Source organism: Hetaerina americana, unplaced genomic scaffold, assembly GCF_022747635.1.
Source record: "Hetaerina americana unplaced genomic scaffold, ioHetAmer1.1.p SCAF_10, whole genome shotgun sequence".
Classification (NCBI taxonomy): domain Eukaryota; kingdom Metazoa; phylum Arthropoda; class Insecta; order Odonata; family Calopterygidae; genus Hetaerina; species Hetaerina americana.
Window position 1 is genome coordinate 69,682,965 of NW_027286070.1, and position 26,120 is coordinate 69,709,084.

General features: G+C 49.1%; 1 protein-coding gene across 1 annotated transcript in view; it reads right to left on the bottom strand.

Annotated features, from left to right (window-relative positions):
* Delta (neurogenic locus protein delta) overlaps window positions 1–21,269 on the bottom strand; it is an 82,016-nt gene extending 60,747 nt beyond the window's left edge. The window contains exons 1-2 of the mRNA XM_071598813.1: window positions 19,407–21,269; window positions 7,116–7,388 (exon numbers count right to left, since the gene is read on the bottom strand). Coding sequence (XP_071454914.1) covers window positions 7,116–7,388; window positions 19,407–19,472 — 339 coding nt within the window. The 5' untranslated portion in view covers window positions 19,473–21,269. The remainder of the gene's footprint in view (window positions 1–7,115; window positions 7,389–19,406) is intronic.
* Between the last annotated feature and the right edge of the window lie 4,851 nt (window positions 21,270–26,120).

The following is a 26,120-nucleotide window of genomic DNA, read 5'->3' on the forward strand; positions in this document are numbered from 1 at the left end:
GAGTGACATCAAAGACTCCCGAGATGGCATTCGTGGATGACATTTAAACGGGGGCGAGATCGAGAAAAGGCCTCGAGGACGAAATTTCTTTCAGTTACTTTTCCTGCTCTTAGAATTCTGAAGGTGCGAGGAGAGAGAGAGAGAGACACCGAATGAAACAAGTCATTAAAAGTCTACGACAAAGAGTGAGGATCCCTTGTGCCGTCACAATCAGTGTATGTCGCACGGGCAGTGAATATGTTTAATCCGAGCACGCCGTGAGTCATCAGCATGACGAAAACGGAGAACAGTTACCTTGGAGGGCTGGCAGACATCGTCGTGTCATGTCTGGTACGCACGATATGATCGAACTGCAATCGTTCTCGAGTAGCGACATGATTCAGCTTAAAGTACTTTTCTAATTGACATTTCACCTTAAGTTCACACTTCTCCCAGATCTTCTTGGCTATATCCATCTAGGGCCACAAATAAAACTCCAGTAAGAGGCCAGATTCGAAGGACAGACCTTCGGGTTGTCAGGATGACATTTTGTGTAAATACCAACCAGGCTCTAGGGGGTGGGCATCCTGCTGAATTAGGCACTAATATGCTGGGGTTGGAGTGGATGACCAATTTTTCCGTCCCTCTCTCTCTCTGCCCACTTTTTAAACAGCGTTTATCCTATAACTGCTCGAGTGTGGTTTGACGAAACAGTTCAAAAGAGGTAGGAAGGAGTTTCTATACATGAGCGAAGATCTTTTTGGTCTGGCAGCAGTGAAAGGAAGAAAGGTACATTTTATCCGACAATCACGGACTGTACAATATGAACTGCCGCTATTAAAGAGAAAGTATTCGCTTATGTGTACTTCTGTGCCCATTACACTTCATTACTTTGCGTAGGAGTACACAACGGCGGCATACCGTCTCATACATTGAACCCAGACATATGAAATACGACATCATGTATATGCATAGATCCGTGGCTCTCGGAAGTGAAGGAATAAGCCACAATTAATGGAGTCGAATGGATATCTAAAACATTAAACCGTCGGTATAATTTTCCATCTGCCATTCACAGTCAATGGAAAACTGTCAACCTTGAACTTGATTCTTCATCGGAGAAAGAAAGAGAGATTGTGAATATGAATTTGCCAATAGAACTATCATAACACTCAAATTATATTTTTATGTGGACACGGAGGAACACCAAACGGCACATGTGATATTCAATTATCGCATTGGTCGGCCGAGTTTGTAATGGGGATTACCATTCACCGCGTGAAAGCAACAGCACGGTACACGTAAGAGTCACTCCCGTTCCCACGCCTTGGATTTTCAGGAACAGAATCCGTGCTAAATCCACGCTAGATAACGACTTTCACGCTATAGGACAAAGGCCGCGTGGTCTAGACATTTTACTTCGCCGCCGATTCCCACCCCAATCGCCCAGTCACGTCCAGCGAAGGGGTTGCAGTTGGAAGACTCCCACCCTCCCCTCCGCCGACTCCTCCACAGCATCCAGTGTGGGCGCCCTCATCACCTCCCCTACCACCTCACTCCCATCTTCGCGGCGACCTTCCTCATCCAACAATACACCCGTCCCACAATCCCTTGCGGGCATTTACGGAATGGAGCCGCCTAACGCCTTGGTTGGCCGGAAGCTGTGAATTACATATTCCATGGGGAGGAAATGGCCGAGTAAGGGGCGACTCCGGGGGGGTGGGGGGTGGCGAGGAGAAGATGTGAGAGGGAGGGGGAGAGAGAATGGAGATGGATAAAGGAAGCGCGAATGGGTGCCTCGCTCATTCTGCTCGAACGAGGAGAAATGGCCAAAGGGCATGCTGTCAAGAAGTGAACGTGTGCACAATAATTTGCCACACAAATCTTAGGATGTGAAAGATCAATGAAAGCATTATTTAACACACAGAAAAATTAAACAGTCTCTCTTGTGATTCAACATACTTATCATCGCCAGTGTCGTTCCGAGTGATCAGGACACTATCCCGAGCAAATGCGTTTGAGGAAATTAATTTACTTCACACAACATCAATACATCCACCAACTTGTTAAAGTTCACTTTAACTGTTCAACGATTACTTTAGTGAATGATGAAAAGGTTTTGGTATCCCAGCGCTCGTATCTAGGAACTCAGCCTAACTACCACAAAGCGCGAGAGGCATTTATTCCGTAACGTCTTTTTCGTGACACAAAGGGTAAACTCTGGGCGGTATGATATCGAGTTCGGTCGACCGGTAGAGGAATCATTGCATAACGGATGCATGCATACATGACTGACTGGCTCGCCCTTCTGCAGCCGCCGACCAATAAGGTCGGGTTCCGCCAAGGTGAACGCTCCACTCGGCGTTTTAGAATCTAAACCGGATCGCTGCGCTCCACCGTTGGAAAGGCAACGGCGACCCAAGGGTTATTCCCGACCCTAATGAGAAGAGCTTTTGTCAGACGGAGATATCCAAACATGACGCTTGAGCCACCACTCTTCAGGAAATGATCAAGTAGAAACATAACCGCTTTCTCCTCAAAATGACGAGAACCAAACCGCTGCCGCGTTTACAATAAACGAGAATCTTAAAAATGTCACGCCACGCATAGGGCGAAAGGCTAAATAAAAACCAATGCTGTTCATATTTCTGTGAAAACCCAAGAACCGAAGATATAGCTGTGAAAGACTAGCTGAGTACCAGCGATCAATCTTTGGTAATGCGTCCTTGGATGACATTGTTCAATTCTATATGAATGAAGGTGAATACGCAAACGGAAGCACCGGGTCTCCAAAATATTTTTCAGTTTAATTTCGAATATGATAACTTCCAGAAACAGAACACACCCGACTAGGTAAGCAAGAACCATTCTCCCAGATGGAGAACGATAAATTCGTTCAGCTACCTCGTGAAGCGAGGACAAAAGAAAGACAGAGTTGAGCAGTGAAAGCATAATGTAGCCTGTTCCTATCAAGCTCAACTCTCTGCCCCTAAATAAGACTATGTGAGGAAAATATCGAGATATGGGATCAAAACATAGAATAGACTTTATTAAACGTGCGTGGGTTCAACTCGTTGAGACAGAAATGCACAAACACACGGTCGCCTTATTCCATGTAGAAGAGTCACCGGGAATACAACCCGCAACTCCCCCCACCAAACCATCCGATTACCAAACACCCGCACCCAAATAGGGTGTCCGGATGACCTCTCTCCCCTCGCTCATCCAAATCCTCCCGCAACAAACCCTGCTCTCATCCACCCCATTTCTCGCCACCTACGAAAGAAGCCTCGACTGGAACCCGTATTCACCATATTCACATTGGGACTCGTCGAGCGGTAAAAGGACCCAGCGCGAAAAAAGTTTCTTTTTCGTGAAGCGAAAGGAAGCCAGGGGGGGGGGTTGGAAGAGGCAATCGGTGGGTGTGGATACGAAGGGGGAGGGGTAATGTATATCAGGTGGGGGTGGGGGAATAGACGTTGTTGGGGGGGGGGGTGAATGGGAGAGGGTGGAGGGAGAGAGTGAATTCAAGGAAATGCAGGAAGGGGATGAGAGGTGGGCCCTGGTGGTGGGGGAAGCGAGAGGGGGTGAGTTAGTTGAGCAACGGGCGTTCGTCGGGAAGTCTCCCTGGAGGGGGGAGGGCGGCAAAGGGAATGGAGGGGGTTGAGAGGAAGGGAACGCGATTCAAATTCAAATATCGCTCAGACACATTCGGACGTCTACGTCACGCGTCGAGGCTCGCCCGGCGTCTCCTTTAAAAATGGAGTAGCTGGGCCAACGAATTCATTACGCTCGGGAATGCATTTCTCCCCCCTCGCCTGAATACCCATTATTCTCACCGGCCCAAGGATCTTCCCGACTTTTAAATGCCTAAATATGATAAAAGCATCCCCGTGCGAGAGGAAAATGTCCTTCGGCGGCCGGGGAAAACGCACGTGGCGAGCGATGAATTTTGTGCCGCAGACGGTAACGACGCCTTGAGGCTTCGCACGCAAAATGCAGAGAATGCGTTGGAAAACTGAGGGAAACGGAATGGAAACGGAATGGAAACGAACACGTTAACAACCTGTGCAAACAAATCTAGTTCAAATTTATTTCCACAAACAACCGTCAAAATAGACGCGGCGCATATGCTACACTACAAAACTTGTAGCAGTCTGTCTGGTAAAGCAAGGTTACACCAACCGAAAGTTCCCAATGGTAAATCCATAACGGTCTTCCTCCAACAAGGGAGACTGGAAGATCGTTGCCGATCAAGTGGGAGTTATAGGCCTTCATGCAGGAATTAAATGGCCGTCGCTAAGTATCGCCAGCGCTGAGCAAATGCAATACGAGCATCCATAACTATTACGAGCAATTCATACCTTTCCTCAATAACCTTCCATGGGCGGTCACGTGATTTAAATCCCCTACTCCCCTTCCCTCGCCTAAACTCGCCCCCCCCCTTCACGGGGCCATGTGCACCCTCATTTTTAAATCCTCCCTCCATCCACTCTATTCCCTCTCCCCCCCACACGCCCCAGCCTCGTTTTTTAACGGTTTTTCCACTCATTGTTATCAAGTTGGCTGCCCCAAGGCGACTACTAAGGCGAGTCGGAAGAATACAAAGATACCAACGCCACCATGACATATCTCCGCATTTTGCAGGCGTTAAGGTCTCCGAAGAATATGACTCTTGGTGTCAGAGCGTCATACGCCATACTCGATATAAATAGGGTTCGGACGGTGTTACGAAAGAAGCGTAATGAACGAAAATATACCAGTTGGAGGCAAGCTCCCAGTAATCCGGTCGAGTAAAGGTCGTTTGGGCATGAGGAGCGTTGCGTTCAAATCGCAAGCACGAAATGGAAGATATATGACAGCGATACAAGTCACCCTTTCCCCATGAATTGCCATCCCCTCAAAGCCCGAGTACGCAAAATGGGGAGGAAAGCATTCACTTCGGCAATTCGAGAGGAGAAGTCGAGGACTCGATCCCGGAAACAAAAAAGCGTGCCCACGGACGTCACGCACTAGACGACCAGCGTCTCCTCTTCCTCTGGCCGCCACGGGGAACGGCTCCCAGAGGCGACCGCCCAAAGGTTGGCACCACCGCCGCCGATTACAACGCATTCGCGAACTCCATTTGCACGACAAGTTCTTCAATGCACGCGCACCACCGTCTACATCCGGGACAGATGGTCCGGCCCCTGCCGTCTCCTCCCCCTCCGCCATTCCTCCTCCTCCCCCCTACCCTACGCCCCTTGAAAAACCTCTCGAGGGCGGGAAATGCAGTCTTTGAAGCCGATCTATAGAGAAAAGGGGGAGCAGGGAAGAGTGGGGTGGGAAGGAAGGAGGAGGAGGAGAGAGAGAGAGAGATAAAGGCCATTTCCCTCTTCTGGGGTCTTCAGCCATTGTGCCGTTCACATCCCACAGCTAAAAACCGACGAAACAACCCTTGCTTTTGAGCACGGCGACTCGGAAGGCTCTCGAGCACAGAGCGGAGTTGCGCTCTTCTCCCGCTCCCCCTCCGCAACTTCCTACCGTCGCCTCGGGCGAAGGTAAAGCTTCACAATGCGAGATATGTCCCCTCCACCACCTTCCTCCCAAACGACACCCCAAGTGGAAAAAATTGGGAGCGTTTTCTTTTTATCCACCGGTTAGTAACAATGAGAGAGCTTGGTAGGTCTCCCAGATGGTCCTGCGCGACCAAGCCGTTTAAAGGGCTCGCCACAGATGATTCGATCACCATTGGTGCCCTCCAACGAATGATTACCGATGCAAAAATTCAAGCATGCAAAATTCATGACGAATTATCACTGCGATTCCTCCTTCCGAAGTGAATGGTTATCCCCCTTGTCTATTTCGAGTCCTGTGACAACTATCCTCACATTTTATCATCCATTAATGCCAACTGAATCAAGCAAAAGTTTATAACTTTATGATAGGGCTTTATACTTGGTATAAGCGCGAACGTAGACCAAAATAATAGCTTAAAATACGTGGTTAGATACCGGTTAGATATGGAATTGTCTATCTTGGCCAGCCAGCCCTATACACTCTTAAGCATTCGGATTATTTGCAAAAACGTATGAAATTTTCTAAAAGTTGCAAAAGCACTATGATTGTGGTGTGAGCATTTTGAGAATTGCTCAAATTTAACAGATTTCATAACCACTAGCGTCAACGTAAGAGTGAGAAATGGAATCATTGTGGCAATTAATCGAAGCCTATACTTGGATTGGATCGAACATCATAACTACCAAGTGGATCATTTAACTCTCTCTCGTCTCCATGTCATTCGGGGAGTAACCCAACTTGATGAAGAGACGGTGAACTGAGGACTACTACGCTTAGAGAATATACGATGTCGTCATCAAAGACTAACCAGTCGATAGAGTAAAACTCCCACGGGAACCACCAGCCAGTGTTGCATGCCTTGTCCAAACATCTACTTGAAAACGAGAGGCACACTCCGGGGCAGGGGTATAGCACGCGCCCGCCAGGGACGCGTGTCGCCCTCATGGGACGGACAGTACGTGCGTGTCTTCGTACCGTGTTCTATACCCCACAGCTATGGTATTCCACCAGCACTTCACATCCACTTTCCCACGCCACAGCACATGAGTAAAATGAGAGCGGTACACCACAGCATAATCTTCTTTCATATCAATGAATGTCCTCGCAAGTCCTCTCATGGCCTAATTGCGTCGACTTTTCCAACGCTATGATATGCCGAACTCCGCCTCTTCCCGAGCAAGGATAGAAGGAAGAGGGAAAGGGAAGCCGTACCCGAGCTATTGGCTTCGGGAACTAGACACAACACGTCGTCACGCATAAGGCATATCGTGTTTCTCTGATGAAATGATTTCAGAACATGATTTGCGAACCATCAAAGGAAAATTATATTAACCTTTCATAGTTTTTCGGGTCTTTTAAGAATGAGATTAATATAATATTACTCTAGGGATTAATTAAAGAGCAAAGATAAGTAGGGCATACTTTCACTGAGGCAAGCATTCAGAATGGGATATTTTCTCAAAACGACACTCTGGTACAATATTGAAATAAATATCGCTCGCTATTGGAATTTCCTCAAGAATCCTCCATGGCACACTTCATCAATCGTGAATGAATAAAAATGAGCGGGTACTTACCGGCCACGCAAATTCGAAGCGGAACATGATAGGCTCCTCAAGGATCCCCCCGTCGCCGTTAATGTTCGCAGCGGAGAGGTCGACCGGCGGCGTGAGGAAGGAGCCGAAGATGCACGGAGAAGAATTGTCTATCCTCGCTTGGTAATGCTTGAGGCAGACGCGGAACCTCGCCGTGCAATCACACTCCGGAGCCGTTGGAACAGATTTGCAGCACCTCATGCTGTCGGCTGAGAAGGAAGAAAGCTGGAGCTCAAATACTCCGGACGCGGATGCCTGATGAAAAGAGATGCACACAATTAGAACGCGAATTAAGGTAAGTTCAACTACTGAACAAATATGCACACACATTATATTATAAAATGAATTTTATTACAATTAAATTTGAAGTGGCATACACTTAGGAACTCATTCAAATAGTAGGTACAAGCATACAATGAGGCTCGAATTTTTGCACGCGTTTCACAGACAATGTAATCAGACGATAAGGAGAAGTGCCTTATTAAAACATGCAAATTTTTACCTCTCAAGGAATCTGAAATTTATTTGGATATGGGAGAAGAAAGGCCACTTTTCATTCTTAGGACTGATCCAGTTTTAATAACAATAATAATAACGATATTAACAAAAGTTATCAGAGACTTGTGCATGGAATATATTCAGGAAATAATAACATTATTTTAAGTACACAAACATTTGTAAGTTCTTTGACCATTTCAGAAAGGAAGGAAAATGTCTGAAATTGTCCATTAAAGAAGGATAGAGATAACCCGCTCAACGTATGGGGAAAAAATTTGCTCAAGAAATTAAATCACCACAGGGGACAAAAGCGGTGCAGATTTTATTATTTCCCCAAGTATAATTAAATGAAGGAAAGGGTGTCTCTTTCCGCGGAGCTTCCCCGCTCGGCGAAGTCGCTGCTTTCCCATAAACGACGCGTGTCCTTGCATTAATCATCGACCCCCCGCCCCCCCGGCGCCCCCTCCACACCTTCCCCGCAAGGCGGAGGGGCGGAAAGGGTGAAATGGAAGGGGGCGCATCGGGGTGAGGATGAGGATATTACATAAAACTCCCCCGCGAGACCTCACAACTTGCACTCGCCCGGGTCCGTTCGTCGAAGGGGTAACACCACGAGGGAGGTGGGGGATCAAGACCCCCCTCCCCGTCTCGACGGAAAGGGGGGGGGGCACGATTGTGAGGGGTGAGACGCAGGATTCCCTTTAACGGAGGGGGGAGAGAGGGAGGGAGTGGGGTGGGGATAGATGGAAGGCTAATGAAAACGGAAATCTCGAGAAGTAATCGACTTAAAGGCATTCATTTGGAGATGACGACACCCTCCTCTTCATTCTGCCCATCTCCGAGAGGCGCGCGCGCGCGCCGGAGAGATAGAGCGGGCCACCCCGTCTCCACCCGACCCCGACCCTGCCTGCACCTCCGTCCGCGTGGGTGAGCCCGAGGATTTTCCTCGGCTGCGAGGGACGGGTGGAGGGGTTGATCGGGGTCGAGAGGGAGAGACGGGAGAATCGAGATGGAAGCTTAACATTTCGCAATGATCTCCCGTAGGCTTCTTTAATCCCATCCTCCTCCTCCCTCCCCACCCTCCAAGGCCTCTTCCTTCACTCGTGGACCACGGTCAGAGCTTCCCCCACCACCGCTCTCGCACGATCCTGCACGCCCCCCCCTCCCGCCGCTCCATTCCTCCCCTCTTATCTCTTCGGCAATTGGGTCGATCTTACGGCAGGAAGGAGAGTGAGGCGGGGGGGAGAGGGGAGGGCTCCGGGGGGGGGGCAAGGGGAGGTTTTATTAGGATGAGTGGTGCGAAAGGGAAAGTCATCCGTAACTGCCCCGAAGGTCTACCCCCCTCCTCTCCCGCTTCTACTTGACTCCTCTTCCACCTCGTTCTCATGACCATCATCAAACCTTCTTTTCCCTCCACAGCCCTCCCTCCTCCACACCCGCCCCCCAGAAGGATGCCGCCCGGTCTCAACGAGTTTATTATCCTGGCGAAATTTCTACCTCCCTCCCACCCGAGCTCCTCTCTCGCAGAGATTTCTTTCATTGCCTTTCAATCTTCGCTGCCCTCCCTCCCACCAAACCGAGATGGATCCGCGGGCCTCGTCCAACGACAAATCTGCATCAAAATTCCTCCCCTTACCCTCCGGGGACAAGGATGACTTTTCAGCAAATAAAAAAACCCAAATTCGAAAAAGATAACGAAAATAAAATAAAAATGGCCCAGCGAGCTCACCCGCTTTTATTTCTGAACCCCCCCCCACGCGTGCCGCGAAAAAGATGTCTCCCCCCCAAACCCCTTTCAGTGGGGCGGTCTTTTTACTGTTTCGACTCTCACTATATACTCTCACTTTAATCGAATACTCTCACTTTAATCGAAAAGACTTAAGGTTTTATCCTCGGGAAAAAATCCTTCAGACGGATTATGACAGCACTCCCACGGGCCTCGAATGTGGGGATAGAAAATTCAAATCCCCCGACCCCGTCGCTGCCCCCACCCTCGCCTGGTGGTCTCAACCTCCCTCCGATTCCCTCGGTGGGAAATATATTCGCCTACGAAAAATGTGACGAGCACGAGACTCCGCGGCAAGCCGAGAAGGTCAGGAGTGCCATTTATTAATTCGCCTTTACCGCATCTCCGTCACGTTTCCCAAAATTGAGTCAGGCTTTGCGAAATCAAATGGATGCACAAAATGAGATAAGTAATTTCACGACAGAACGAAGCGAATCCCTCTTCCAGCCACGAATAAAGATAATCGAACCCGTTGGACTACCTGGTGCCTAATTTAGCAATAAAAGAATTACGTTTCAATCTAGCTACTCCATGTTAAAGACTGATTCAGGGACGCGAGAGCGTGAGAAACACCGGCGGACAAAACCAAAATTTTCCGTAGACATATGCTCCCTGGCCTATTGTCGAAATATCCGCTATCTCCGAGGCAAATGAGAGAGACTTTTGCCTATTTTTTCCCCTTGGATATTATATTTTTTCAGTAGACCTCCTAGACATTTACCCGAAGAAAAGCAACGAGCGCTCACGACTATGGCGACGACACAAATAATGAAAATATTCATCATCAAGGGAGTCGGAGGGAATAAAAAAAAACAGCGAGAGGGTGACACAAGGAAACAAAAGAACTCATGCAAAGGGAAAGACAAAGAAAATAAAAGAATAAATTTTTCTTAATCCTCCCATGAAACTCCCGATTCTTGAAAGGGAGTGAGAAAGGGAGGGAGATGGGAGAGCAGATATTGCCGTGGGGAAAGGGGGAAAGGAGCTTTAGGGAGGAAGATACGACCGGGAAGACGGAGCGAGGAGGGAGGATATTCCGAAGGGTGGAAGGATGGGTTGGTGTGGTGGTGGGGGTGGCGGAGGAAGGGAGTGTGTGGAAGATGGTGAGAAGGAGTGGGGGAGAGGAGAGAAGAGATAGGAAGGACACCACATATAACGGACACACTACATGGCATCGCAGCTTTTGCTGCACCGACAGTATCGAGCGACCGGGAGTGAGCGGCTGGGTTGCTGGGAATAGGAGTATTAGGCGGGTCCATTGCCGAAGGGCAGATAGTCGGGAGCCTCCGGAGCGTTTGAGGAGGGAGAGGGCGGATTAGGGGGGAGGAGGAGTAGGACGGAGAAGGTCCCTCTCACTTTGGCCCGATGGGGAAGTAACGTACGGGCGGTCGGAGCGCGCGGCAATGCCTTCGGGGAGGGAACGGACCACCGTGCGGGTGTGGAAGGGGACGGGATGAGGTGCACGGGGAAGAGGCGAAATGTTTCAAGAAATAAGGCAAATGTAAGTGCTCGGGCGAGGCAAATAGGAGATGGGGTGTAAGTAGGCCGTGGCGTAGTGCTCGAACGTAGCGCGCACGGGCGGGGAAGTCCATTTCGGGGGTGGAACGTGGGGCGAAGGCTCCCCGACAAACCACGGATCTACGCGCCGTGCCCTGATTGTCCCCCGAGGCGACAAACTCCGACGAAACAATTCTGTGCGTAACGACACGAGGAAGAACGCCACATTCCATAAGAATAATGCTTGGTGTTCCACAAGGTCACCGAGACGACGCAAAAAGTAGATTTAACCACGGAGATATAACTCCTTCAGCATCTAAGAAAGGAGCAGCATTCGATGAAATGCTCACTCATTACTTTCACACGAGTCTCAATTACGGAATGGCACACGATTTTGGAAAAATATGTAATAAATGAGAAATTGAACGACGCAAAAATAAGCGAAGTATGCAACAAGATATTTCACAACGATAAGACTATTATAAGAGCCACGCAACGATTATAGTACGACGACTCTTTTGCGGATTATGCTAGCCATCCTTTTAAAACAATTTATCCAATCGATCCCGGTGGGATCAACGAAATGATAAGGGATTGACACCTCCCTGGGCCTGGAGAGATAGCGGCCAAACCGATCCCGTATCTCCGCAATATGCTCGCCCTCGTGAGCACGGCGTCACCAGATCATCTCGTCGGCGAAAGGGTCGCCCCCCTCCCGCCCCCTTGCCCCGGCTCGCCCCCGGGGAGAGTCCACTCACTCCGAAGGACGGGTAGGACGACGAGGGTGGGAGAACCTCGGCGTGGAAGAGATGAGTTTGACAGGAAACAGGCTGAGAGAGGGAGACGATGCTGGGTGCTTCGGATGCCCTTGCATGTACCCACCGTCACTCACTGTCGGATGACTGAGGTCAGGGAACATGAAGGGGACGCCATCCGATGGGAAAACGGACCTTCACGAAGAGAGAGAGTTCGTGTGGAGGAGGCAGGAAGGAAGGTGGAGGGGGACACTTGGAGAAGTCTGCTCGGATTCGGGGTGAGAGGAGGCCTCCGGCGGAGACGAGGAGGAGGCACAGGGACCACCAGCCCATTTATGAATTCCAGAGGAATTTACGGGCCCTTCTTCACCAAGAAACATTGCCATTTACCCCTATATTCATCAAACGCCTGCTAAACAAGTACATACTACTCCATACGTAAAGTTCCTAAACTTTGGAAACGAATATTTCCTCAACCTACATGATATTCATATAGCAAACATATTGAATTAAACCCAATTTATGGCACGCAGGGAAACATACACATGCAGTCGGAATCGCAGTCATTTCGAACTGCGCTACTTCCCACCTCTTTCGCTCATCTTTCCATTTAAAAAAAATATCCATCATTTCACCGAGCTAATAAAAAAAGCTTTTTTTTGACGAAAGAAAAATAAAGCGGCGCCTGGAAGGTAATTGATATCTCCCTTTAAGTGGCTGGCGGAGGGGCGGACTCTGCCCGCTCAACAAACCACCCTCCTTCCCTCGCCTCCTTCCTGCCCCACCCTCTTCGCTTCCTCTCGCCCCCTCCCCGTCCCGCGCTAAACCGTCAGCCACGCCACCACCACCAACAGAGCAGGACAGCAGCAGCCCTTTCCCCTTCCCACTCTCCAACAACCAACCCCTCACACACACACACATACGTACGCCAGTGCCACTTTGGCGAGTTCTTGTAACCTAATCTCCCGACCCGCCCGCTGAACACCCGCCACCCACAACACACACACACGATCCCGGCGGCGAGGGGGGAAGTTGGCCAGGCGGCCTCCCTTAACCCGACCTGCACCTACATAAGGGGTTAGAGAACCGCCGCCCACACCTCACCCCCCCCCCGCCGCGGGACCCCTTTCCTTCCTCTCCATCTCCTCCCTCCTGTTCTCGCCCCCGTTCTTCCATCATCTTTCCTCACCCATTCGAACATTCACTCTTCTTCTTTCTCGCCCATAATGGGACTTTTTTGAATGGTTACCCACGTTCTCTTGCTCTCTCGACTTTCCAAATTCATCGCAAACATGACAAACTATCGCGACCTTTGGCATATCAATAAAGAAATGTCAATAATCTCGCGCACAAATGAGGACGAGTTTGTTTTCAAATCGTTCGAGATGCAAAAAAAAAACATCGCACTGGTTTGAATCTTCCGTATAGTGACAAATATTTCAATCATAGAATATGATTTTCCGCGCAACAATTTCAGAGTGTAAAAATCATTCGCCTTGACTGGGACTCGAACCCAGATCCCTCAATATCCGGTCGAGTGCTTTACCGCGCTCCATATTGAAATGTTCTCGAAAAGTGGAAATGTCAACATCTGAATTCATTATATGCAACGGGTCATCCCATTGATATCAACCCTGCAATTTCGCCAATACGAACGACTACTCCGTACTTGAATACAAGTGTCCTTCACCTCATCCTCCAAATGTTAGGTCAAAACTTATCTTTCGTATTGACCATTTGCGAGAGGGATACATGAAAAGCCCCACCCTTTGCGCTGTCATTTTGGATCAAATTTCGAATTCTTTTTCCAGTTTTAAGCATCTCAAACGTTTCCTCCTCACTCTCATTCATATCCGCCCATTCGATTGATCCTCTCGCGAGACGCCACAGCGCCCCAGGATCCACAGCCACCCTGTCCCACGAAAGAGAGCGTCGATTCGAGTCGGGAGAAGGGGAGTGAACCCACGTTGTTCCCTCGTCGTCCAATGATCCCACGCGCGCGCACTCCCCCCGTGCGCCCGAGACGTGCTTCCCCCCCCGCCCCCCCGCGTCCCCTTCTCCATGCCGCCAACCAAGAAGTCCGACCGCATAAAACATGGCTCTTATACGTTCTCTCCCTTTCTCTCTCCCAAGAGGTCGCACACACACGGGGCGAGGGCAGTGGTGCAAAGCAGACGCCCGAGAATCACTCCTCCACCCACTCCACCACCCCTTGCGAGCGGCGCTTCCCCCGTCTCAGACGCCCTCGCACCCGATCCTCGACGGGGGAGGGAGCAAACATGTTGCCCTCCCTCCCCCCATGGGCCACCACTCGCCGATATCTCTCCCCCATGCACAGACGCGCGCGCGACCCGGCGTGCTCCGAAGAGAGGGAGTGGACGGGAGGGGAGAGGCACCTTCCAAACGCCCACCCACGAGCGCGAGGGGAAGGGTACTGCACCCCAAGGGGATGGCCCAGATCACTAGGAGGACCCTCGTGGTGATGGGTGCCGGGGAAGGAAGCCAGCGCCCCCTCCCACACGTGATTGCCCCGGCAGCAGGAAACAGTTGAACACATTGCATTCACGGAATAATATTTCCATTTAAGTTGCAACGGTACATACATTTGCTACGCGCAAAACAATTAAAAGCAAGCGGAAGTGGCACACATATCAAAGAAGAGTTCATTCATTATTCTTAAACACCTTCACGTAAGGCCCATGAAGGGAAATAAAAAGCGTCACATCTGAGTGGACAATTAAAGTAAGGAGTATGCAAACCCTTAATTCCCAATCTTGAGCATCACAATGATTTTTCAAATGAATAAATGCCTAATTCTGACCACCAATAGCACAAAAGATACGCTGGTAAAAAGTAACGAGGAAATTTCGCATTAATTAAACATTTATTTCATTTTCCTATTGCCTCAAGGAGAACTAGATCATCTACATTGCTTCCTTCAAACTACGATTTTCTCATATTTTTTTATGAATAGTTGGCAATATCCATCGTTGCCCTTCGAGTGAAACACCTTCCTCGGGTTTGGCTAATACCTCGAGGGGAGTCTCAAACCAAGGCATTAGCCAAACCCGAGAGCTCAGGACCGAAATTCTATCGCATTGCCTCACGGTGGCAGAAAAGAGCAAAGATGAGCGCAGCATATCGTATGAGGGACTAGTAGTGAAGGCATTACGAGGTCATTCGCAGTACGCACTTGGATTTCCGAGCTCCCACGCTTCGAGCATCGAATTAAGAGCATGATACAAAATGCGTCATATATTGACTGAATAATTAACGATTCCTACCGCTAACGGGGCCGCAGCCCCCGGATGCTGCGCCCTCCAAAGGGGGCATTGAATGTCCCCGGGGCTGGGGAATCGACAGTTTTACGCCTCCTCCCAAGACGATCAGAGTCATCAAAACCTTTCCGTTCTCCTTTCTCGGGGCACAATAAAAAAACGCACTCTCTACACACATGATTACTGTACTCCCCGTATTAAACATACGTTACATATATATTAACCATAAACACAGTAATCAATCCGAAAGTCAGTTTGGTAGGTGATGGTAGAGTTCACCCAGTCCTAAGCCCGACGGCGGGTGAAGTTTACACATCGTGGAATGGGGGGCCAGTTCCTTTCCCTGTGCCGGTTGAGTTTTCCCAGGAAGATCTGGTACCCGAAAAATCACATAGCTCGGGTGGAGCTTAAGTGCCCAGGGAGGCTTGCCCGGGAATCGACCCCGGGCCAACGCTCTTCCCCTGCGCTACCGCGACCTACACATTACATATACTATGCATGTGTGTGTGTGTATACACACACACATATATATATATATATATATATATATATATATATATATATATATATATATATATATATATATATATGTATATATATATAAAAATACATATATATGTATATATATACATACATATATATATATATGTATATATATATATATATATATATATATATATATATATATAAATATATATATATATATACACACCGGTACACACATGCATACATATACACGCCCAAGTCTTTCTCTCGCCTTTCCTCAGCGCATGAAACTTCCCACCTCCAGCAACCCATATAACACCATCTCGACTTTCCTCCCTCGTCTCCATGCAGCCAACACGAGCGACACTCTACACGACATACTGCGAGATACTCGTATATACCACCTCACGTTCCGAAGAGTACTCACTCACCACTCCCCCTCTTCCCGCACGCCCGACGATGCATTCCCTTCCGTCATAACATCTTCTATCTTACTAGTATCTTACACCACTTACACTGCAATACAAGATTTATACCGTATAGCATAAGACATCACTGAAATATTCGCGATCCCAACGTTCTTACATTTATTACCCGAAAAAACCATTTCTTGAAAGTGAGCATTTGTGCCTAAACTACGGCTGCAACATACTACAAGCACGCTCTATTATGATAATTATTATTATTATTAGAGCATCAGCCTAGCTTTTAACATTGTGTTCTTTCATCTTAGTTGGATCCTTGGGATTGCATGAGGGTAAGATAACGCCATTTTCATTTAGCTTCCTCCGGCAGCCAAAGAATAGCAGCATTTGCTCCAGTGAGTATTGAATACATATTCAGCCACAGGTGATGTTTCCTTCCTTCACTGCCCGCCTACGTGTCGGGAAATTAATTTAAACCGGTAGCCGCTTTGGTATATGTTATAATTGAACGTCGAACGAATAGGAAAGGCGGAAGGGGCCGGGAGGTCATGGAAATTCGGATGGTTATTTTCATGCTGAAGCACAGGCGGTATTTCTCGCCTGATGCGAACCAAATTAGTCAATTTGGCCAGCGAGGAAGGCGTGCGCCTTGGGTCCTACGTCGTCGTCTCCTCCTCTTATCCCGGCAGGACAACGTCCATCGTTCGTCCCCGCGATCATTCCCCTCCGTCTGGGGAATGGAAAATTAAACGCTCTCCGCGGGTCCGGGGGCGGAGCGGTTCGGGGGTGATGGCTGTGGAGGAGGAGAGCAGTCACCGGAGGCGTCCGCAGCCGAACCAGGTTACGTCGCGGATGAAAGGGGCCGGAAATCGCTCACGGGGGTGATTGCCGAATTTTCAGTTGACTGAGGACGGCGAAATTACGAAGCATTTACTCTCGCCGACACGTACGGCGGAAACTGCATTTTAAAATAGGACGGCGGAACGGGAATGTGAGCGGATAAATTGATGATGAATGAGCGAGCCTCTTTCGCGACTCTCATGAAAAGAACCCCATTAGCGTGGCTGCATAGAGCGGCCGGAAATGACAGGAGGGCTTCTCCCGTTCTCCGCCGGGGGGGGGGGGGGAGTGAGTGGGGGGGGGCAATAGGAAAAGATTAGACTCCGAGGGAGCGAGCGAGGAGACGCAGGGTTGGTCGTTTGCGGGGGAGGGGGAAAGAACTTTGGGAGAATCGTGAGTTACAAGAGAGGGGAAAGAAGGATTCAATTGACCACACCGACAAAACCTTTCACGAAGAGCAGGAAGTCGACGAACCCCCAAAATCCGCTGGTAAATCCGAAAAGTGCACCTGGACGCGTGGCTTTTGCAGGACATTTTCTTGGATCGGATCAGAAATCCCTGGAGTGCAAACTTGGGAGGTATTGCGAACATATTCGAAAACTAGGGAACTTTTTTGGCATATTCTGGAACGCCACATATTCAAGAGCAACCAACGACTATCACCTTTGGTGGGAGAGCCGGGAAAAACCCTCCCACCTTAAAAAAATGATTTTGCTCTCATGTGAACTCCAGGGCACAGTGGGCCCCCCACGGGATATAAATACGCGCTTTTGCCGACAAGGACACTCCAACGGCCGCGCGATAGATGATAAAAAACAAGCTCTCCACAAGCTAGCAGCCCCCCGCACACCACTGATAGCGGCCGGGGGGGGGGGGGTAGCCGTCTCATCCCATGGGCAGATTCGCGAGCGCGGAAGTAGGGATTCCCGGAAAAAAGAAATTACATGAGAGGGAGGGACGTTTGAGTGTGGGTGGGTGTCTGACGGCTATCAATTTCCTCCCCGTTTCGTCGATGAAAATGCCAAACTCGCGGGGTCTTATCCCAGTGGTTTAGACCAGTGAGGGATACTTGAAAAGGGTGGTCAAGGTGGGAAGACCATATAGCCGAGGGGAAAATCACGAAAGTACAGGGACTCATTTGATTCCGTTACTCGACGCCTATCCATCTCTCCCCCGTGGGTTCAAAAAGCGACATGCCCGCCGGCACGGCACCGACCCGAGGGGCCCCCGGACTAAGAGGAGAGAGATGATTGCGAAATATGCGAGGGTATATGCAACAAGGGACGCAAAAGCAATCAGGAGTTCGACATTCCGCCTAAAATGAAGCTCAAAATTCCTACGCTTCCAAGCTGAGAACTTACTCATTACCAACAGGCCGCTGTTACGTGGGGAAACGTTAAGATATGCGGTAAGGCAAATATTTGGCCGAGTCCACGATCACTTTGCTATCGTAACACGTCGTAGGCTTTCGGAAACGAATGGAGAGAGATTCAATGCATTCACGCAGCATAAGCCGAGGCCTAAAAAGACGGCGGGCAGGAAGATATATCCTCACGGTGGCAATTATTTTGCTCGCGGTATAATCACGGCCACATCCAGGGGCAGGTGTACGCGAGGCATCTCTGCGTAGCGGAGCGCAGAGAGAAAGAGGGAGAGATATTCGGCAGACGTCGAACCAAGTGCGAACGCCAGGTTAAAAACCCCTTCGAGAGTACGCGGAGGTGGAGAGAAGCCGGTGGCGTCCTCTTTGATTTGGCCACAAACTTCGCCGCCGCGGTCCCTACGTTGCCTGCACTCGATTCCCTCGCTACCCTCTCTTCTCCCTCCCTCCGCTCTCCGAAGTATTCTCGGACACAAAACGATACACATTCACTCCTGCCCGCGAGTCCCCAACTTAGGGTCCCCCCCCACTTCCCTTTCCTCCTTTTACGCGGCCGGAAAAGAAGTGTTTGCTCGGACGGTATAAACAATCTCTCCCTCCGCAACGCTACCTGAGGAGAGAGAGAAAGAAAGAAGGTCGGACGCGATCGCGAGGCGAAGAGAGGAACAACCGATCGTCCGTCGAGATTTCGTGGAAGTCCCCCGACGGAGCCACCAGATTTACGTGATCCCCCGAACGCTGGAGCGTGCACCTACTCTAATTCAGGACTTCCGGTCGAGGGAGGGCCGAGATCCGAAGAGGCCGGGTTCGACCGTGCCGCGAGACCGATGGGAAACCAGAGGCACCCAACTGGCACCGAGGAAAAGATGATTTCCGAAGCCGGGCCGCGAAACAGATTCGGTCGCTCCCAATCGGGAACCTAAACGCTCAATACGAAGCCAACACCACGCGATGAAGACCTGGCTGTTCGTGTAATGAATTTCAACGAAGGAGATTCGCTGGTTAAAGCTTAGAAAAAAAAAGACTGGGCCAACTGCGAACGTTAGTTTTTTCAAACCCTCTCCCACAGCCGAGGCTGGCGTAGTCCCTCTAATCACTCCATTCACCCAATTATTAATTAGCCTCATTCTGATTCAAATCCACTAAGAGTCTCCTTTTCGGGGCATTAAATGGGGGAAAATGCGAGCAGTTCATTTGATTACTAATGCTACATTAATCCAAAAATTTTACCGAATATATTCCACGCACGCGATCACCAAAGGATATGTATATGTGTATATATATGCAAGCGAAACTTATGATTAAAGTATGCTTAAGAAGCACTTACCTGTAGGAATAATCCAAAGGTGACGAAGGAGGCTACCGCGGCCACGATATTTGATATTCCCATCATCACTTATGGTTGTTGAATCGAAAACACGAGAGTTAAAAAAAAAGTTGGTCGTCGTTTCCTTCTAAGCAGGGCTGCGATTATCAGTAGCAGACAAACGAATTCTTGCTTGATTCCCTCTTTTTTCACGTCAACAAGCCGTCGAGAGTAGAAAAATTGAAGAGGTGTGGCGTAGAAACAAAACGAAAACTTTTTTTGACGGAAAAAAATAAAGCTGCGATGAACTAACACATCCGTATAAAATAAAGACACTTAGATATTCATCCCGTAGCCGGTTAAGCGGAGGCTTCGTTCCAATATTTTTTGAGTATGCATATGATGTCGCCGTCGGAGAGCTCGTCCAAAATAATTCACGGTCTTATATCATTTGTAGATCTTTCGGCTCCTCGGACTTTCCTCCTTGAAGACACTTAAGTATCCCATTGGGCCGCCTCCTTGCTCACTTAGGGGTGTCGACGGGGGTCGAACCTCTGGACCTTTGACACTTGATGACACAGGCATACTCCGTCGAAGATGACAAGGATTCAGTTCCCACGGTCTCCTCCGACGCCAACTATGTCCATCGAAAACACACACACACACACGAGTAGGCGAGCGATCGGCTCTGAGTCGAACTTACTTGCCCTCCCCTCTCTTTATTTTCATCCGTCACCAAAGCAACTGCAGGTCGGCCGAACCCGCTCCTCGCAGCCCATCGCCCAACATTGCGTGCTCACCGACTCCCGTCACGCCACACAGAAAAGTCAGAAGAGCAACGGAAAATAGTCCTTGAAGTCTTCGTATGGGGGGGGGGGCAGTAAAGAGGTGGAAGCAAAGTACTCTCGTCCTCAAGAGCGGCGGCGGTGGGGTCGGCTTCGAGGCACGAGGGGAACGGGGGAACTATGATATAATCCAGGTAACAGGGTTAACTCCACCAAAAACACACGGCACGGTATAAGAGGGCCGACGAAGTCCACGGAAGTGTTCTGGATAAAATTTTCTCGGCCGGGGTCACCTTTACGGCGTCCGCCCGATGAAGGGGGGATGTTATAGAGGGTTGCTTCCGATGATTTGGTTTGGGGTCAAAGTGGGATAGCTGCCCCTCGGGTCACCGAAGGAAGGCGGCTGCTCGGGAAGCGATGAGACCACTCGACACAATGTGACGACGCACTCGCGAAAACAGGTAACACGGAGAGGCGAGGTTTCACGGAGAACGGGTGCTATCCTCCTCCCTCGGCGATCATCCACCCCCGGAGGGATCCTCTCTCCCGGCGAGGACACGGGGGCGAATATTTATCCAGGAAACGATAAAACACGCGGGCGGATCTTCTTCCTCCCTTTTTGGCCAGTCCTCGAAGGAATGCGAGCGGAAAAAAAGTTTGGGAAAAAGACGCGGAAAAAAAACTTACTCACGGCGACTAAAACAACGAAAAACACTCCGCGCTAAAAAAAAAATGCTTGCACGTATCCCCAGGTCCGCGCGAACTAATCTTCCCGAGAAAAAATGCGAAATACACACGCGCTCATTGGCGGAAAAAGCCGCATAAACAAAAGAGACGCATTCCCGTGGGTCGTCGAACAAAATATCCCAGCGTACTTATCAGGTTCCGAATAAAAAAAAGAGAGGTAACGATGATGATCAACCGCCGGTGTTGGGAGAAGCACTGGATAAAATCACTTGAGCACAGCACACTAGTTGTAAGTCCATCGAGGTTGCGAGACACCAAAGAGATGCGGGCTAAAAAAATGTTGGTTGGGAAGAGACGTTGGTTTTTGACAATCGGCTCAATCTCTCTCTCTCTCTCTCTCATGGAACGCGGCACGAAATTTCGTGTGCGTCCAGTTTGCCGGCCACCGACTGAATGAAGGAGCAGCGAAAGCTTGTGCCCACTCTCCCCTCCCCCCCCACTCCACTCCGGCTGCCGCCCCTACTTCCCTCCCCTCCGACGGCCCCTCCCCGCCAACCCTCGCAGATGCCTCTCCGCCCCCTCCCCCGCCCGCAGCGCGCACCCCACCACACCACCCTTCACCCGGGGCACACATACAAAACACGCGAGCAAAGAGACGCCTGGGCGGCGTCCGCGCGTACTACCACGGCTGGCTCCTGGCTGCGCCGACAGATGTCACTGGCAGACGAGAGTGCTTCGCATGCTGGCGGGTGGGTCGTCGGCTGCCTTCCCCCTCCTCCTCCTCCTCCTCTTCCGTTCCCTCCTGCCGGGGGGACAACGAGAGAGAGAGAGAGAGAAAGGGTTGTCATCAACTTCTTGGATAAATTCTTAAGAAAAAATTAAATTAGAAAAATGTTCTGTGCACTGTCGTCAGGTCTTGCATCCTGAACCCTCCATTGAAATTAGCCGCGATTTTCAAATGCGCGAGTGCGTCTGCGTTCTCAACGTTTTCCTCCCATAAAAATGAAAAAGTTCATTTGCACCTTTACCCATTATCACCCATGTGGACAAGTAGACAATCAAAAGGCACTGAACAGATTCGTGTCCTCTCTGCATTTTCGCACGAGAAGCTTATCCATATTCCCCTTACTCATTTTCTCCGTTAGCATACATCCAAAATTCAATTTTTACCGTTTTCATGGTTCAATCCAGCGGCATATGAAAAAAGACCCAGGGAAAATACTCATGTGAAGTGATTAAATGTAATAATTATGTGTAAGCAAGCTTTGCGATAACGGGAAAAATGAAAGGCTGGGTCTATTTCATTCGCATAGAATCCGCGGATATCAATGTCGTGAACATGAATGTCTTGTTAAAGTCAATATACTCGTGGTCATCAATTTGTACAGAAAACATACACCACATCAAACTTCTAATATTTATTTCATTGGTGGGTAAAAGCTTAGGAAGTTTTACATGTGTCCATGTCCACTTATTATGGAAACCGTTACTCTTACTTCTGCAGATTTATGTTGTACTCAGGACATTAATCCACTACGCATTCGCTAATAACTTGAAACATTTGTGAAAGGATTGTAATGAGATCGCATATCATAATAATAATAAGTGAAATATTAAAAAAATTATCTAAGAATTACTAATAATAACATTAATCCTTTATTGACCTATAGCGTGACTAGTCTTTTGTCTCCTCATTCTTACGTACTAACATCTTTCACTGCGCCCATACAAGCATGGGTTCTCTTGTAAACAACCGGAGTACCGTTGAGAGGTCTCCATGTGGTTGGAGTGCGGGTTGTTGAAGCCAAGGGCTCAAACAATGTCGTAAGGTCGGCAACAAGATAACAATTAAGACATGATTTCCTTATATGGTGTGTACTTAGCATGCAATTGAGTAATAGTTTTTGAGGGGAGGCGACCGACAGCTAAGGTCATTTGCGCCATAGGGGATGGATAGGAAAGGATGAAGGGTGGAGAGAAACCCGGCGTCGGCATTAGCCTAATCTTTACGAAAGGCGCCAAGGGGTCCGCAGTTTAACGTCCCATCCGACGGACGGCGTACTCACTCAAAGTGCCCTCCACAAAGCACCTCAAGTAGGAATTGAGATACCTCTGAAAAATATTCGACACCGCCGGGATTTGAACCCGGGCCCTCTGGGGCAAATATCCAGCACGAATGGCATTCCCCGACCGAATCGTCGCAAATTAAACAGACATCATAGCAACAAGAAGTCGTATAGGTGTCATCCTAGTGTGAACGATGCCTCCTCCTCCTTTCACAACTACTCACGTTGAAAACCTCCGCCCGACGATTATAATCCAACTGCTATCCGAGGTTCGACGCCAGATGAATCGCTTCGGTATCCCATATGGTCGCTCGCTCCGAATTGGTTTCGCTAGGCGGCGGCGACGGCCCACGGAACCGGAGCACCCTCACCGCAGGAGTCGGGGCAAATCTCGGGGAGCACGTAACGTCAACATCCGCTCCCGGAATCACGCGGGCGCACACACATACACACACACACACACACACACACACGAGAGAGGGAGCCTCCGCGCCTTCCGATCGGAGATCGCGTCGAGGGGCGAAGCCGGAGTCACGCACATTCACGCACTCGCTCAAGGAGAGCACGCGGAATCACTCACTCGCCTATCCCCTCGAACTCTCTCGGGAGACACCTTGCGGCAGAGTGAGGCCTCCTGCGTGGTTTTATATTCCGGAAGATGTTTTTGGGAGAGGGAAGGGACAAGGGGGGGAAGGGGGAGGCGGGGGCAGATGCACGCGGTGGCCGAGAGAGAGAGAAGGGTCCCATTCCCCCTCCCACGCCACCCTCCATCCACCATCCGCATGGGCAGTGCACCACGAACACCTTTTGCGAGCCTCATCCATTCCTACACACACCACAAACGAACCCGCCCAGTTCCCACGGCTGACGCCTCATCCCCCCCCTCCTCCCCCTGGGAACATCCGAGCATCGGAAATTGTATTTCGCAAATTTCTTTCGATCTTTGCAACTCCAACGTAATGTTGGAGCTAAGTTTACGACAATGCCGGAGAGGTCACCTGGCGACCTGACAATATTTAGCTCGTCTCGTCCTTGTTCGGAATGGAATGGAAACCGATGGACATTTCCCTCGAACATATAATACTTTTCCACGCTCAGAGGACGAAAACGTCAGAAATGTCAATAGGGGTAGTACGTATCGACATGTGATATTAACGATTGCATCCGACCTCTACCCTGATATGGGACGAATTCCAAATGGAGCATCGCTTAATGGAGAGGCTGCTTTGGATTTGTTCGTGTGCTCTACAGCGAGATGCATCGCTTTCCCAAAGCGGCCCGCCGAGCAGTGGCGAAACGCAGGGCAGTGGACGCATGGCAGTTGCACCCCGGGCGGTGGGCGAGGTGGGAGTCGAGTTGGAAGGCCGGGCGGGAGGCTTGGGATCGGAGGCGGGGGAGGGTGGGGGATTTAAAGGGGCGACTGGGGACGGACGGACTCAACGTGAGTTGGGGCTTGGCGGGGGAGAGATGGGGTGCTTTCGTTGTTGGGGCGCGGGAGAGGGTGATGAATGGTCCACCCTCCTGGAGCGGAGTCCTCGACTGATTCACGGATGCCTTTTTCAGGGGCGTTTATCTCTCCCGCGACTTTGAAGAGCGTATCTCGCTTCGCGTCCATCAATAGCAAGTGGACATTCGATTTGTTCCAGCAAGATACACTGTCTTTGGTTTATCGTAAAACCATGCATTGAAGTCGGTCGCAACTTCACTCTAAGAACTTCGAAGAACCCTGAAAATACATACTCGTACTTTTAGCGAGGTGCAAATGCACACCTTCTCGACTCCAGCCGTACATTCATTTTCTACCTTGATGTAGCATATATTGTGCAGATAATTATTAGGTAGTTGTGTCCATCCAAAAACGTACTTTAACCGGTATAATGAATATGCTATGCGGAGGTATATAACAAATACATAGACATTGATAAGTATGTGAAAAGATTACAGTGTGTATCCGCGGATCTGGTTTATTTAGTTATCAAGAGAGCGAAAACATTTGAAAAACAAATCGTGGAATTTTTTGATGTAATTCAGGAGCCTTAAGCGAAATTGTTCTGTAATTGATATCTAAAAGTAAAGGAATCTTTCATCTAAGCAATAGAAGAAAGTTTATTATTCCGCATATATAATTAATTAATCGAAACTCTACAGTCAATATACATGTGGATAAAATATGTACTAATATATAGATATAAAATGAAATTCTTCACTTAAACATTTTGGGCTCATAATTAAAATTGAATTCTATACATCTTGTTTCTAAAAAATACAAATCTTGTAGTCAACTGAAGAGCTTGAAAAGTAATGGGCCCCAACAGTATAAATTCTATAAGGTGATAGCCCAGTCAACACACCTCAACTATATCTCATTAGAATTTGCAAAGTAAAATTTTGTTCAAAATAACATATGGGTTCACTATGGAGGTACCCACTAGATGGATTTGCGTCTTAGTTGATATTTTTGAAAATAGAATTTGTTTGGAATAAAATATCAAATCATCATCGCCGAAACTTGCAACTTGGCATTTCAATGAGGGGAAACGCATTATCCTGGAAATATGCAACTCATGCGAAATTGCTTATGCGAAAAATGTGTAATATAAATTTATATTTCATTTGTTCGAGGGAGGCAGAATATGTACTGCGTATTCTACTTTCCTCTAACCTAGGGAAGGATAAGGGAAGGAAATTCCATGAAAAACAGAAATCTAAGAGGAAATCGAACATGCCAAATTTCACCGTTGAATTTTCATTATCCTTACGCTCGAACAAATAATATCCCATCACGAGGACCTACATAGAGAAGAATGAATACTTTTTAATAAGGTGAAAAACTGAAATACAGTGCATTATGCGTCTACGGGGAATTACTTGTCCTCTTTTCCGTCGGAGCACTCACAGCGAAGTCCACCTAACGAAGGGAAAATAATCCCTCCTCGCCCTTCGATATCGGAGGGGGTGACAGTTATCGAGACGACAATATGCTCGCCATCCTATCCACGACGGCAATCCATCCGTCCGCCCTCGCGACGCCCACAGCGAATGAGCCACTACCAGTGGACCAGTGGTGCTCTCGGCGTCCTCCTCCCCAACGAAGAGTGCAAACCGTTTATTCTTCATCGGATCTACCCCCTGGTACACCCGCCCACCATTCTCTCCGACCTCCAACCCCCCCTCCCTCCCAATGGCCGATTGTGGCC